General features: G+C 40.1%; 2 protein-coding genes across 2 annotated transcripts; both read left to right on the top strand.

Annotated features, from left to right (window-relative positions):
- The first annotated feature begins 208 nt into the window (after window positions 1-208).
- wars1 (tryptophanyl-tRNA synthetase 1) lies at window positions 209-5,848 on the top strand. Its single transcript, XM_086095490.1, has 11 exons — window positions 209-288; window positions 569-683; window positions 965-1,184; window positions 1,931-2,039; window positions 2,130-2,249; window positions 3,026-3,208; window positions 3,299-3,399; window positions 4,460-4,572; window positions 4,664-4,837; window positions 4,975-5,115; window positions 5,198-5,848. Exons 2-11 carry the CDS (start codon window positions 576-578, stop codon window positions 5,354-5,356), a joined length of 1,428 nt encoding a protein of 475 aa, XP_085951616.1. The 5' UTR covers window positions 209-288; window positions 569-575; the 3' UTR covers window positions 5,357-5,848.
- A 2,960-nt stretch (window positions 5,849-8,808) lies between these two features.
- On the top strand, window positions 8,809-16,566 carry slc25a29l (solute carrier family 25 member 29-like). The gene is made up of 4 exons (XM_086094718.1): window positions 8,809-9,189; window positions 10,497-10,540; window positions 13,207-13,290; window positions 14,460-16,566. The coding sequence occupies exons 1-4, from the start codon at window positions 9,156-9,158 to the stop codon at window positions 15,228-15,230; spliced, it is 933 nt and encodes a 310-aa protein (XP_085950844.1). The 5' UTR covers window positions 8,809-9,155; the 3' UTR covers window positions 15,231-16,566.
- The last annotated feature ends 298 nt before the right edge of the window (window positions 16,567-16,864 follow it).

Raw genomic sequence — 16,864 nt, 5'->3', positions numbered from 1 at the left:
CGGTATAGGTCCCACGGCTTAAATATGTCCCCATTTTTTATTGCAAACCCATTTGCAAGGTTTACTTTTGATATAAATTAAAAACATTGGACATGTTTTGTTTTTATTAATCTATTACTATTTATCTTCAAATTTGTCTTCCTAAAGATAAATGAACTCACAAATTGACATGCGGAACAAACAATCGATTCGATATTTCTCGGGAAGAATTTCATCAGAGCATCAAGTTGCTCTAATGCTGATGCAAGTTGAATGAGTGAGCTGCTGGCAGTGTAACGCAATTACACGGTATGTGTACAAATAAATTGACTTAATCTTTGTTTAAAACACCAGAATATGACTATGCCTGTTTTATTAACAATTTAACCATTTTTAATTGACACGTTATATCGTGATATTGCCTCTTATCTACCTAATAGCGAGCCAAATTCAAGGCTGATAACTCAACGTTGGAATTTCCCTGTTGCCAGTGCTACAGGAATGCTACCACATAAAACACTCAATGGTTATTTTAAACACATTGTAGCTGCTGCCCGTGTTTTTTTAAAAGTATCATCGTGTTTACCAGTGTGAAGATGACAGACAGTCAAGGAGATGCAGCGAGGAGTCCAATGGAGCTCTATGAGAAATTGACAGCACAGGGTGACAACGTGAGAATCTTAAAATCGGCTAAAGCTGAGAAGGTAGGTGCCCATACACCTAAATATAACAATTAATGCCTTTATCAACGAGTTTATATATGTATTGGACCTTCATCTTCAACGATTGCTCCTCTTGTATTCCAAAGACATGCATGTTAATTAAAGATTCTAAGTTGTCATGCATTACTCCAGCTCACCCATGAAATAACAGTGTCATTCAATATGCCAAACTTTTAAAAAGAGATCAGCTAAATACATTTAGTAAAACACAGTATGTGTTTTATTGTATACTATGATTATGTGGACAAATTGTGTTTCTCCAGGCTGAAGTTGATGCCGCGGTCCAGTCCCTGCTCCAGTTGAAAGTGGACTACAAACAGGTGACGGGTCAGGACTACAAAGCAGGATGTCCGCCATCCGAAAATGCACTTAGCTCAGAAAACAGCCTGGCGGCAGATGGCAACATGGATGATGGTGATGAAGTTAATCCCTGGAGTGTCTCCACAAATAACGCAAAAGGCGTTGATTACGACAAACTCATTGGTGAGATCAAATTAATGTCACTTGTTTGGTTAGATTGTAAAATTGTATTTAACAAAAATCATATTACCATATTATGCAAGAATTTATGTGTTTTTTTGTGTTACTTAAAAAAATGTTAAAGTCTTAAAAAGATTATATGAGATAACATCACAACATTATAAGATTAAAATTATTGTGTAACTTTACAAGGATTTAATATTTTAAAAAAATGACAATATGAAAATATTAGTAATTATATGAGGATTTAAAAAAATCTTGAATTAAAATAAATTTAAATAAATGTGTTATTTTGCAGGAATTATTTTATAGAGCATTGTCTTTTATTTTTTATGTGGACGTTATATATGGTGAGGATTTTTTTTTTCACAAGGTCATTGTGAGAAAAATCTGCATTTGTTTTTAGGAAAAAAGATGCAATATATCAATACTAAAGTTGTAATTTTACAAGAAATAAAGTGCAATTTTATTTTATTTAAAAAATACAGTTATAACGTGAGTCAAAATTTACAAGTATGAAGTCATTTGTATTAGATTCAATTTACTTGAATGTTGAGGATCTTGTCAAAGCACATTTCAGCATATTCTGACAGTAATGTACAACATTTATCATCTCCTATTTTCATGATTTTTCTCACGTAATATTACAACTTTATTCTCATAACGTTGCCTTTTTAGTCAGTCGGCGTGTGGTCCTAAATGCCCTTTGGTGGGAAACTGGCTGTAGATGATAACCTTCTTTCTTTTAGTGCGCTTTGGCAGCAGTAAAATCGACCAAGAGCTGGTGGACAGAATAGAGAAAGTGACAGGACAGAAACCTCACCGCTTTCTACGTCGAGGAATCTTCTTTTCACACAGGTCAGTCAGCCTTTAACACACGCCACCTGTGTAGAAAATGCAAAGTTGAGGAGAATTTGTTGTGATTCCTCTGCTGTGCTGCATTTACAGAGACATGCATCAAGTGCTAGACACGTATGAGAAGCACAAGTCCTTCTTCCTGTACACTGGCAGGGGTCCCTCGTCACAGGCCATGCATGTCGGCCACCTCATCCCCTTTATCTTCACCAAGTGAGTTGAACAGTACTGCACATTCAAATCACCAAAGATGCGATTGAAAAACTGTAGATGATACCCAGAATTGATAATCCAATCCAATTGTTTTCCCCATTGGAAATCATGTAAATAACAATACCATTTCAAGGCCAAACTGTGACAATAACACACAACAAAAAGAGTTGCAGACATCGTACGTAAATACTACACGTACTTCATGAATCCTTAAGCAAACATCACAAACAGTAAATGTATCAGATTCAAGAAGGTTGGTTAGTACAACATCAATGCCTCTTGTGTGATAGTGCTTAATTGTTCAGTTTGTTTGTTTTTTAAATCGGGAAACAATACTAAAAAAGACAATATATACAGTAATCTGGAATAAAATGATTTTATAAGACACTGCCGATTGTTCAATTAATCAATGGAACCATCTCTTCTTAAAAAAACAAAAAAACAATCATCTTTCCTACCAGAGTACCAGACCTAATCTTAATGCGCGTGTCGCATGACACTGCCCCCAAGTGGCTATGGCGTGAACAGCAGGAACAGCTGACATCATTTTACATGTTTATTTATTTTCTGATTTGTTTATTTAGTTATATTTGAAGTTTAGTTTTGGTAGTTGAATAAGTATCACGTTTTTAAATATTCAATCATTCTGTTTATTAATTGTGACTTCAATACTAATCAAAATAATCATGACTATTACTTTACTGGACCGGCGGTTTATCTGAAGCTTAGTTATGCCTCCGATTTTGACTAAATAAGTGGCAACGTCCTTGTTGCAGATGGCTGCAAGACGTGTTCGACATCCCCCTGGTGGTCCAAATGACGGACGACGAGAAGTACCTGTGGAAGGACCTAACGCTGGAGCAGTGCCACCAGTTTGCCTTGGAGAACGCCAAAGACATCATCGCGTGCGGTTTCGACATCAACAAGACCTTCATCTTCTCCGATCTCGACTACATGGGGTTGGTAACGAGTGACCGGCGGCCATCTTGTCTCTGCATGTCCACGATATGAGTTCCTTCACTGCTGCGTTTCTCTCCTTGTACGCACAGTGCGTCGCCGCAGTTCTACAGGAATGTGGTGAAGATCCAAAAGCTTGTGACGTTCAACCAAGTCAAAGGCATCTTTGGTTTTACAGATAGCGACTGCATTGGTAAGGCAACTAGAAGAAGTTAAGAAAATACGTTTTGGCACTTGAAAGTAAAGGTACCACTGTATTGTTGAATGTTATTTACAAGGGGTCCTCAGTGTACAACAGAATTTGTTCCTAGGGCAGCGACGCAACCCGAATCGGTACATAAGTCGGAACGCACCGTAGTTTATCATACAAACAAATACGGTGCCAACTGAGCCTGCCATCTTGTGCCGGATGACGATCTTTCCTTACATTATTATTTATTATCATCATATATATCATTAGTTGTTTTTTCATAATTCTGTTGAACAATAACAATTCAAAAGTAATGACTGATTAATTTTCAATATATATATTTTTTTATTGTTACCTTTCTAGGTTTCACATAACCATTGTGGGTTTATGTAATAAGAATGAATCATTTATCGAATTGAAACAAGCCCGCTAGCATTGTCCGACCTATTAGCAAAGTGTCCAGGTTTGTTTTTGTTTTTTATGAAAACAGTAACTAGTCTCTGAAGCAAGGATGACATCACTTTTCCAACTGAGGGCCACGTACGGGAAAAGAGAAGAGGAGGGCCACGTACAGGAAAATAGAAGAGGAGGGCCACATCATCTTGTGTTGGAGAAACTGCTGAAAAAGCAAATGTATAAATAAATAGAAGACAAAGGCCTCTAGAATTCTGCCCTGAGGAACCTCACGTGTCACCATCATTATTTACATTTAGTTGTTCATTTTAAACCAAGTTTGGATGGATGGATGGATAGATACCACACTAAAACTAATAACAAGTGCTCTATCAGCAGTTTCTCAACCACAAGATGATGGTGCCCCTCCTCTTATCTTTTCCCGTATGTGGCCCGCAGTGGAAAACGTGATGTCATCCTTGCTTTAGAGACTAGAGCTACACGTGTACGCCGCAATTTAGTTGTTGCCTCAATTGCTTTAAGAAGCATTAAGCAATTAATGGATCCACACAATTCTTAATTAATGAAGTGATTGCTTTGTCCATCTTCGGTTGTTTGTAATGCTGTCAAAGTTTGCATTATCATGCCTGTCTGCATCTTCTCAATCCAGGAAAGATCAGCTTCCCAGCCATCCAGGCGGCCCCTTCCTTCAGTTACTCTTTCCCACACATCTTTGGAGACAGAAAAGACGTTCAGTGTCTCATCCCATGCGCCATAGATCAGGTCAGCGTCTATAGCAAAAAAAAAAATAAAGACAATTTTTCATATCGCATTTCTATGACATTTTGTTGCGCAATGCCCCTCGCCTCCGCAGGACCCCTACTTCCGAATGACCCGCGACGTGGCCCCGAGGATCGGCTACCCCAAGCCGGCCCTGCTGCACTCCACTTTCTTCCCCGCCCTGCAGGGGGCGCAGACTAAGATGAGCGCCAGCGACGCCAATTCGTCCATCTTTCTCACAGACACGGCCAAACAGATCAAGAACAAGGTATGACTTTTGTTCCTCGTCGTATCAATGCATTTGATTTCAATATCAAAATAATCGTGATTTTTATTTTTTTATTTATTTTTTTACTATAACTACTTGATTACAGTTAAATAACTTTTGGTGTTCATTGGTCACAGATCAACAAGTATGCATTTTCGGGGGGGAAAGACACGGTGGAGGAGCACCGCAAGTATGGCGGCAACGTGGACGTGGACGTCTCCTTCATGTACTTGACCTTCTTCCTGGAAGACGATGACAAGCTGGAGAAGATCAGACAGGTGCGAGTCAACACGACACAGACTAATAACCATAAACATTTAACTCCATTTTCTGTGGACTTACCACGCACTTTGTGTTTAGGACTACACAAGCGGCGCTCTCCTAACCGGAGAACTGAAGAAGACGTTGATCGAAACCTTGCAGCCAATCATCGCAGAGCATCAGGAGCGACGCAAGCAAGTCACAGATGAGACAGTCAAGCGCTTCATGACACCACGGCCTTTGAATTTTAACCACTAACTAGCTCGCTTGATGGGGGGGAAAAAACTGCATCTTGATCAAAACTCAAGTTATTAGAAAGGGGAAGACGTGCCTGCACTACATCTCCATGTTTAATTTAAAACTGGGAAAGTGGACACAGGTGTAAATCAAACTAATTTCTCACTCCACTATGTATTTTATGGGGCATTACTGTATTGTCATATTTGTAAAATATTAAGGATTTTGAGCTTTAGGGTTTGCCAAAAAAACAAATATCACTTAACTTTTTGGGAGTAGTGTATATCAATGTCAATTGCTTTTTTTCCCTTTCTCAACAGTGTGTGTGCCAGTGTGGTTTTGTTGACCTAAATTGTTGCACAATAACACCTTCTCAATAAAACAAACAAGCGATGCCACATCCACCAGTGGCAGGGTTGATATAGAACGACATAACTGTGGTCACATAATATTTAAAAACGCCACCGCAGGAAAACAGCTGTTAATGATTATAATAAACATGGCAGAAATCCACTTGGCAAGTTCCTTTTGTACACTGTTTTGCGTTTCTAGGGAACTTGGGGAGTATTTTGACCCTCTGGTGAAGTTCGGGATTTAACCTGCAGCGTAATGTGTGTGCAAACATGTATGAACGTATGCTCTACTCCTAATGATTGCGAATGATGATAACTTGTAAGTGCATGTCAATTTTATATTATGACTTAAGCCGTTTTATTTTTTGAACGACACATCTTGTAAGGATAAATTATCTTCTTCTTTTTTTATGATTGTTTTTATAAAGTTATAGCTTTTTTGCTCATGACAATTTTTTGTAAAGTTATGATTTTATTCTCCTAAAATTAGGACATTTTTCTGACCACACAAAATTACATACTTCATTTTCTTTTTCTTCTTGTCATAAATTAAAATTTTTACCAATTAGGGTTTATTACTTTGCCTGAATACAATGAACTTTTTTTGCCCTATCATAAAATAATCATAAGTATGCAACAATCTCTTGTAAAATTAACATTTTCTTCTTCAGATTCTCATAAAACTATTGTCATAAAATTTAGACTTGTTCTTGCGATATGACTTGATTCTTGTAAAATTGTGATTTTATTCTTGTTTTTAACTCGTAAAATTCTGACTTAGTTCTTTGTAAAGTTGCAAATTCCTTCCTGCTTTTTTTTCTTCTTAAAACACAACTTAATTGTGATTTTTAAAATATACATATATATATTGTACTATGACTGCTAGGTTAACTTTTTCTCATAAATTAGACTTTATTTCCTGAGAATTTTGATAAAATGGCTGTTATTACTGTGTGGAATTTTACAGTTCCGTTAAAATCCCATTTCTTGCTCTGCAGCACAACAGGGTGAGGTACTGCTAGCATGATTCAAAGTTCAGGCTGTGGAGCAAGTAAACTATGCTCAAACCTGGTGACCTTTAAATACACCCAGGTGAACAATTTGCACATAAGAAAACAGTAAAGACTGACCCAGCAGGAAAAAAAGGAGGAATACACCAGGGGTGTGTGGTCAAGGGAGGCAGAAGAGGCAGAGCCTCCCTGTCCCCACCACTGCATGTGAAGTGTAAATAAATACATACAAATTATAATGATTACATGAAATTGGTTTCCATTTTAGTTATCTGGTCCGTGCTTTACATTGATTGTCTTTTTCAATCTAAAAATGTAAATGATTTCGTCCTTAATTAATTAATCAAATCAGAAAGTACCGTGCCGCTGCATGGCAGCATTTGGCAGTGCTGCGCTCAATGGCACATTGCGTAGAAGAAGCGTGGCGCACTTCCCGTTATTTGGTTTCAATAAAGAAATCATAACTTGTTGAAGTCTGTACCGATTTTGACACGGATTAGTTTGTTGGAAACATCAGACATGCAGTTTTGTGTTCCTGTTTTTAGATCTAACTCCAGATGAATCAGTAACTCGTGATGAAACTCATCGCACGTTAATGGAATCCACTCACCGGATATTTCATAAGGTACACTCATCCCTTGCAAATCCAGGGAATTGAGCTGCATCACAACTGATTACCCCATCTGTGATAATAAAAGATGAAAAGATATTATTTCAGTCAGATGTAGCTCATCTATGAAAACAGGCTGATATAAAACAAGCCCAGTTGCCTTCCTTAAAACAAAACAAAATAAATAAAAATAAAATGCTTTTAAAAACATTTAATGAAAGAAATCGATAATCCTCCCGATAACAATACTGATAAGAGAAATGAGGTACCCAACTCAAAAACATTTAATGAAAAAATAGAAGCGGCTACAGATTAAATAACCACACCAACACAGCCATAAAGTACTCATGTTGTCCTTGGGATCTAAAAAGTACCCATTGGTACAGTCTTGTTTTTTGCACATTAATTGAAATCGCAAAAAGGCATGCTGTTGAAGTTGCTGAAGTTAACACAGTTAACTATTTACTTGTCTAACCGTGGCCTTAGAAACATCGCTTTTAGAGATATACCCACCCCCCAACTTTTTACAGCTTTATATAAGTATAAAAAGTAACCTCACATTGGTTGAAAAACTGGGGCATAATCTAGAGATATTCAGACGAGACATTCAATCTTGGAGAACTGGAACAGATTTGTAAAGAGCAATGGTCCAAAATTAATGTTGTCTGACCAAGTGCTAGGCTGGTCCCGACTCCTGACTGGTGTTAACGGAAAATCCCAAATTCGACTAGTTGAAGACCAAGACAAGACCAAGACAAGACCAAGGCTTTTGGGAGACGAGCAGACCGAGTCAAGACTTTCAAAATGAGACCGGTTTCAAGTGTTGCAACATTAGCCTATAATGATGGGAAAGTGAAGCTTCATGAAGCACTTGTAATATTTTTGGGCTTAAAGATGCAGTAGAAAGTTCATTTCCCATTGCACTAGCCTTTATCTTTAAACCAAGAGCACCATCTAGTCTAGAGGAGTAAAACAATATGGCAAGTGCCTCATGAATGCTAATTTATTTCCCCATTACTACTAGCCTATATATATCAAACAGAATTATAAATACGGTCCTTTTATTTTTATTAGCTGAACTCAACGATCTAGTATATATTGTTCGCATATCTATCTAAAACTGTGTTAGTGAGCACTTTTCCTTTGCCTAGATTAGCCATCCACCTCTTATCAATATGCTGATTAGACTGCATTATTGCTTATATATATATATATATATATATATATGCACACTGTGTGTGTGTGTGTGTGTGTGTGCCCGCGCGCGTGTGTGCAGATGTCACCACTTGCAACCAACGTGAGCACCGAGTGTGTACCCATATTTGAACCCGTGCCTAACATTTCGACGCTCATCGTGTCCCGATGACGTCCGCCGTGATAACAATGTTGATTCTAGGCCGGCGCCTGTGATTCGAAGCCGGGCGGACGCTACTCGCGTCCGGCAGCCAATGCGAGCGAGGGGCGGCCGATGCGGGCCAGGGGAGTTGTCTTGCTCCCGGACACACGATTGGACCACCTTAAAAAGGGCAAACACGCGTCTGCGTTTCCAGTCCCGGCGTCCGCCTGCCCCTCCCCTTGAGATACAGAAATAGAAAAGGTTTTGCGAAGGGCAAAATAAAACCTTTAGTCCACGCTATTAGCCCCGAAAGACTGTTTTTTTTTTCCTAGCCTCGATCCAGCATCATCGCGACGGGGACAGAGCAAGCTTAGCCGGAGGCGGGGGGAGGCTACTCGTCTGTCAATCGCTCAAATTCAGCCGGAAACACGGTTCGCAGTAAAAATAAAAGCCACGCAGTCGCTTCAACGTCGACAGAGTGACAGATTGAACAAGTTGGACCTTCGAGGGAATGGCACTGGACTTCGCCGCGGGTTGCGTGGGAGGTGAGAGAAACGAAAGCGGCGCTGGCAGCCGGGCGGCTAGCCAGAGCGTGCCATAGCCGCTAGCTTGCCACGCGAGCCCGTTGAACAGTATGCTAATCTTGCTAGCTTTTCTGTACACCCGCAACCAAATGTTCTTCTCACACGTAGAGACGCTATTAAACCATGATAATAATCGTGAAAATATAAACGCAAGATAAGAGTAGGATTAATTCGTAAAAAGCTACGTATGTCAGACTCATCAGGTTACATTCCAAGACTGAATGGGAGTGGCTCAGATTTATAACATCCTTATTTATTGTATTGTGTAAATATTGAATTACTGACTGAGTGCCAAGAGTTGGTCGGAAGTACAGTTACTTTGTTAATGCACCTAAGTAAGAAACAAACACCTGAAAACGCTACTTAAGTATTTATTTTTCTGACGAGGGGTGGTATCGTCTTTTTGTTTAAAAACAAAACACATACACACACAAAAAAAACCACTCATTCGCTGTTTTTGTGCTCAGGCCAAACAAGCCGTATGTTGGCATCTTTGTGCCAAAGAACTGTTGAATGAGTGAAGAGTTTAATTTACGCGAAAGTAGTTTGTTGCTACCATGTTGTGGCATCACAAGGCAATTACAGGACTTTTAAGGGGGCATCAGTTACACTGATTTAAGCTATTTACTATAGTGGTCAATCCCAATCCTCCTCAAATGATGATGGAGGGGAACCAGATGAGGTGGCTCAGGCATCTGGTTAGGATGCCACCCGGACGCCTCACCGGTGAGGTGTTCTGGGCATGTCCCACTTGGAGGAGGACCCGGGAATGATCCAGGACATGCTGGAGAGGCTATAGACTCCCGGTTGGCATGGGAACACCTCGGAACCCCCACACAAAAGCGGGACAAAGTGGCTGGGGAGAGGGAAGTCTGAAGTTACTTTTGCCACCTTTGGTGTCGGGTTGCTTGGATTTTCCAGTTTCAAAATCTGCCCAAACTTGAAAGACGAACTAGATAGCAACAGAGGATGAAAATCGGGTTCTTTATTATTTACGCATGTTTTGGTTTTTTTGGTGTCCATAACAGGTTGAGAAACTTGAAAAAAATAATTTATAAAAAATATGTAATTCGTAGCGTGCATCTCTCCAATAAAAGAGGATTTGATATGTATTGCAGTACGATTCTGGGATGTTTTATTCTAAATGTCTTCTTAAATTGTAGCAAATTTGAAATATCGACGGGTACGCTTGTGTGACAAATAACCATAGATAGATAATAAAAATGAATTATATTGAATAGTCTTTATTTTTTTTATTGTGTTTCCAGGTGCTGCTGGTGTCTTGGTTGGCCATCCGTTCGACACAGTGAAGGTGAGCGTAAGGCCACGTTACGCTTTAGGGCTAGTCCACACCAATGCGCTTACACGATACAATAACTTGAACATCTTAACACAATGATAAGGTTTGTTTAGTAAAATAATTGAAATGTAGATTTTCATAAATATGTAATATTGGCTTGAGTAGATTGTCCTTCTTCGTCTACTGCCACTGTGATTGTAGCAAGGAAGAAGCCAGCACATTAGTTGAAGGAAATTAAGTTACATTAAACAGGGCTGGGCGATTAACCCATTTGATTAATTTATTAGTAGTCAGGGCAATTTAGTGGCGACTGTTGTGCAAAGCACATCCCTGCTGACGTGCATCCCTTCAGATTAGATTTAAAGCCCCTTTATGTACTCCAAAAACAGCCTGGTTCTGCCCCTTTTTCGTCTGTGTGAAAGCTTCTGTGCATTTGACGCGCTAGAATTTGCGACGTCGCCACTTTGTGCAACTGCCATTCATGTTTTGAATCGCCGCAAAACCAGAAGACGAGACTCGCCCTCTCGTGGAATTTGAATTCTGAAACAACTTCAGGCAGCGCAACCAATCAAAAATGTCACGCCATTTGAGTCATCCATTCATGTCACCCAAATGCAGGAGAGCAGTCAATGAATAAGGCGGCCATAGCCAACAGCGTCTCAAATAGCCACACACTCTGCTTTATTTCTCACTTATTTTTTTCTCTCTTTCTAATATTATTATATAGCTACAGCAACCAGGGCAATGTGCTTCTTTCTTGAAAATCGCACCATGTTGTTTGTGGTTAAAAAATAAATAAAAAATAAATACAGCGTTACCCCATATGAGCTTACATTTTTTCTGTTGCCGCGAGTTGGTATGTGCGAGGGTCACTGGGTTGAATCACTGACCAAGTTGTTTGCTATTGTCCAGCTCGCGTTCAGCCGCGTCGCTCGGTGTGCGGCGGGCTTAACTACATTGCTGCGAACAGAGAGGCGCTAGTTTGCAAAGGTCAAGGTTAGTGCTTCCTGTTTAGCGATTTGGTTGTAATATTTAGCGACTGTTTGGACCACTCTATCCACTATTCTTTCAAAAAAGTTACTAGTAATTTTTAATTCCCCCTAAGAAACGGACAACACGAGTGGAACATTTTTTTAAATGAGTAAAATAATGTAAACATAGTAGTCCATGTGACAAGAATTGAGCCCAGTTATGCAGCTCTGGAGAGAAATTATTGTTAATTAAATGCTGTGGTGGAACATGAGATTAAAAGTCCTGCTACAAATAGCAAAAATTTGCGAGTATCAAAAAATATTTTTAATTTGCCAATTGATGAAGACTTTGGCAGCAAAACACTAGTTTCTATTAGACAATGCAATGATTTGACTAAATGAAGCTCCTCCCCTGACTGTGCCATTGTTACTTATATTGCATTCCCCAAAAATGGGAAGTTGGATTTATCCCACTTGGACTTCCAAACCGGCGTTGTCCTTATGAAATTGACACTGTTTCCGCAACAACTAGTGACTGCGTGAGGTGAATAACGGAAAATAAGTTTGCCCCCAAAAAAAGTCACAGTTAAAGTTTAGCTCACTTATTTGTGTTTTCGTGGCTCCGTTTTGAGTGCATTCAGGGAAAGGCAGTGCAGCTACAAGTCCGGAGAAACACAAATTTGCATTCATGTTTGATGTGGCTGGATGACACGGCAGCATCTGCGTGCTTGGGGTTTGGCTCTACTTGTGTACTTTGCTATGAATATGTATGCTTGGGGGAGTGCTGGAGGAGGAGGAGGAGGAGGAGGAGGAGGAGGGCGGGGGCTGTCTTTAACAGCAACAGTGTCACTGTGTTGTAGATGAGAGAGAGAAATAAACAACCTCTCGACGGAATTGGGACCTAGTAAGTAAAGTCCAGGTCTTTCTTTCTCTCCCTCTGTGTCAGGGGTGTCCAAACTTTTCCCTCCGAGGGTCGCGCACAAAAAAAATGGAAGGAAATTAATTATCTTTATTCACCAGTAGTGTAATTCAAAGAGGTATTGTTCCTTTTTTTTTTTTTTTTATAAAAAGTTTGTCTTGCAGTCTGGCATAGTTCAAAAATCTCTCTAAAATCAGCTGCCGATGCAATTTCAATTGCTTTATTGCACCCACAGTAAGAAAACAAACACGTAATGTAAACATTCATATACGAGCTGCTGGTGGCCACGAATCATGCAGAGTCACTCAACACATAAATTGGCTAACGAGTTAGCCAATTAACAGCCAGCCTACTCTTTCACTGTCACCCATTTCACTCCCCAGTAGAGGAAGGTGACCCCCAAGTTGACTAAAATAATACCTGCACCTCACATGCATGTTTTTGTGTTCAATGCAAAAATAATTGGACAGAATACTCTAAAAAAATATTAGATAGCCGCAACGCAATAAATTATATTTTTAGTATTTGCTGCGGGGCGTTAAAACATGGACGCCAGGCCACAAATACCTCCCGGGCCGTAGTTTGGACACCCCTGCTCTTTGTCCTGTCTTCAACTACACACAATTCGTAAAAAGAAAAAAAAAACACACAAAAAAATCCTCATTTTGCACGTATGCATTTTTTTTTTTTTACTCTGTTTGCCTGCTTGTTTTCCCTTTAGCACTGTTTTACATTGTGATGTTGTGACATCATGATGACGACGCTAACACAAGTCTCATGGTCCTCAGGTGCGGCTTCAGGTTCAAAATGCGGACAAGCCTCTCTACCGTGGCACATATCACTGCTTCCAGTCCATCGTGCGCCAGGAATCGGTAGGCTTGATTCCCCAAAAATGTATTCCAGCCCTCGACTTTTTCCCTCTCAGTCCACACGCGTTGCTAATTAAGGAGTCCAGTTACAATGTCGCAAGCCACGTCAGCTAGAGGAGACATCCAACGTGAGGGGGCGTTGAGGTTAAAAAGGGGCGGAAGTGTCTCTTCTCCCGACACCACTTCATTCCTCGGAAGGCTAAATTAAGTTTTGGACGTCATGCTATGTTCAAGGCTCCACATGGAGTCGCCTCAGCTCGTACACATTTGACTGTTGGTCACCACTAAGGAGGGACAAACTGTACATCCACTATGAAGGTTTAGAGCAAATAAATTCATTAGACCAGAATTTATTGAACATCATAGGTAATAATTGCAATTATGTTTTGTTGGTGTAATGGTTAGTATAGTAATCGCTCGCTATTTAAGGGGGATAGGGACCAGATCATGCTTGCTTGGCTAACAGATGATTTGAGGTTGAAAAAAGTAGTACACATGCACATGTGGTGAAAACTGTCCGTGACCTCCACTAACAATGCAAGCTCAACTTGGCTCCTCCCCAACATGCAAAGCAGTGGAGATGCATCACTTTAACTTAGTGGAAAAATAGGAACGCGCATTATTTCTTGACTGTCAGATCATTTTATTGCATTCCTGAACATAAAATGGTCTATTATTTGTAATGAAACAGAATTGGCTTTGTAAGTCCTCATTCCTGTTTGAAACTAAATTTTAGAGAGCTATAATAGAAATATGCACAATTGGTCTACTACAATGGTTCACACCATCTCAAAAAGTGTTCATCATTAACAAGACAGACATTTTATTCCTAAAAATCTAATTGTGATTTTTTTTTTCTCCACTCAATATTGCAAAACATGTAATTTTTTATTTTATTTAAACAAACACAAGCAAGAAATGTATCTGTATTACATGTCAACGTTTCCTTTTGATGTATGGAAACACATGGACTGCACTTCTTAAGCATTTAACATCTCGAGATGGTGTTTAAACAAAACAAAGAGCTAAGAATTGGTTGTACTGATTGTAAAAAGTTTAACTGTATTCGAGCAAGAGTTATTTGAATGAAATTTGGTCACGAGAGTTGCGCAGAGATGTTCTTACCTGACTGAGACCGCCTTGAATGTCAACCTGTTGCCATTATTCCGCAGACGTTGGGTCTGTACAAAGGCCTGGGCTCTCCGATGATGGGCCTCACCTTCATCAACGCCATCGTGTTCGGCGTGCAAGGCAACGCCATGCGCAAGCTGGGCCACGACACGCCGCTCAACCAGTTCCTGGCGGGCGCCTCGGCGGGTGCCATCCAGTGCGTTATCTGCTGCCCCATGGAGCTGGCCAAAACTCGCATGCAGATGCAAGGCACCGGGGAGAAGAAGTCCAAGAGGAAGATGTACAAGAACTCTCTGGACTGCCTGTTGAGGATCTACAACAAGGAAGGCATCCGGGGCATCAACCGCGGCATGGTGACGACGCTCATCCGCGAGACCCCGGGCTTCGGCGTCTACTTCCTGGCGTACGACGTGCTGACGCGCCACCTCAGCTGCGAGCCGGAGGACCCCTACCTGATCCCTAAGCTGCTGTTCGCCGGCGGCATGTCCGGCATCGCCTCCTGGCTCTCCACCTACCCCGTGGACGTCGTCAAGTCCCGACTGCAGGCGGACGGCGTGGGCGGCGTGCAGCGCTACGGCGGCATCGCCGACTGCGTGCGGCAGAGTGTGCGCAAGGAGGGCTGGAGAGTGTTCACGCGCGGCCTCACCTCCACACTGCTGCGGGCCTTTCCGGTCAACGCCACCACCTTCGCCACTGTGACTCTCTTCCTACTGTACATGCGCAAGGATGACGAGTGCGTCCTGACGGGTCCCGAGCCGCAGGCGGCGCCCATGCAGTCGTTGCAGCCGCAGGCTCAGGCCAGCAGCATCTGAGCACAGCCGCGCCGAGCAGAAAAGTGATTGTAGATACAAATCAGACAAGCGTCGTATTTAAGAATGATATAGTCAGATGAAACTGCACTTGTACATAAATGGTCTGTTTTTGTATACTTCATTTTTTTTTTAATGCTCATTTAAAGACGAGGATACAGGAGTTGCTGTAATGCACGGTAACTTGTTAAAAGGCTGCTTTTGCTATAAAATCATCAATCCGACTTATTTTGAGGCGTCAAACTATCAGCTTGTCTTCTTCTCGCTCAACACTACACTTTTATTCATTTTTAAATAGTTACCAGAGGTGGGCGACTTAAGCGAAACCAAAGTTCCCGATTCCAGCTTTTAGGTCTCACGACGGACTCAAATTTGGCTTTCCTTTTCATCTTCATTGGTGCCCAAATGTGTGTTTCTGTTAGCAAGCTAACCAAAATAAGTTCAACTTTGGGAAGCTTCAGTGTTCATCAAGATGAGTTCATCCAGACAAAAACATTTGATGAATTATGTTTTACTCCAGTGAAGTAGTGATAAACATACTTTGAGTTTCCAAATGAACCTCAAATACTATAGAAACTTAACCTTCTCTTAACCTTTGAATGCACATGTCCAGGATTTTTTTTCAATTTACTTCTATTTGAACCAGGTAATGTAATGGATTAAACAATACGATTTGATTTATGACTTGCCTGATTTCTGCGAGTTACTGAAAACTTGACGTTTCAGACTTGAGAATCGCACCTCTGACGGTTACAAAAACCTTACACACTTACTGTACATACATGTAAATATTACATTTGTGTTCTGAGCTTATAGTCATGTCATTTTCCTGTTGTTTTTCTAATCCCTCCGTTTGAACCTCCAAAAGCCAACACTTGAATTCCTAAAAGATTTGGTAATCAGTTTGAGTCAAGTAACTTCTTTAAAAACAAAAATATGTTGGGGCGATACTGTCACCAAGTGGCGTTTTGTAGGTATTGCTGGCATAGTATAAAAAGTCCTGTGGTAGTGGAGGTTCCGCTTGAACATGCTAAACTATCATCCCACTGCAGTTTAAATGAGAAACTAAACATGCGATGCAGAGAATGTATAACAATGGTGTGGAATGTCCCAAAAAAGGGAAGATATTATATAATGGTAGGACCCAAAGGATTGCAAAGCATGTATCAAAGCAGTGTGCCTGTGTTAAATTAGCACATCACTGCAAAAGTATGAATAATTGTTTCTACTCTTCTCACTAGATTATTTATGCTCGTTTTTTAACCCAAATTCAGTTAACAATGTCATTGTGCTGAAATGTTGTCATTCATGTTTGATTGCCAATAAAAAACATCATGTACTTGTTGAATGGCTTTTTTTTTTTAGGTAGTTCATATCTTTAACTTAAAATAAACCTACAATATTTATTTGTATTGTTATATAGTTGAAATAGTGTAATTATATATGCATTTAATCGCCATTTAAAAAAATAGTACATTTGAAAAATATCTAAGTATGACGTATTGATTTTAAAACAAGTTATTACATAATTGTATTTTTTGAAATAAAATGAAATAGTTTTTAATTTGTTTGTGGATAATTTTGTTGGATTGGACCGCAACAATAATTACAATTAAATAGCAATACACATTGACATA

This window comes from Leptonotus elevatus, chromosome 14 (genome assembly GCF_054856555.1).
Source record: "Leptonotus elevatus isolate MCC_2025b chromosome 14, RoL_Lele_1.0, whole genome shotgun sequence".
NCBI lineage: Eukaryota > Metazoa > Chordata > Actinopteri > Syngnathiformes > Syngnathidae > Leptonotus > Leptonotus elevatus.
This window is presented reverse-complemented; position numbering and strand designations above follow the sequence as displayed.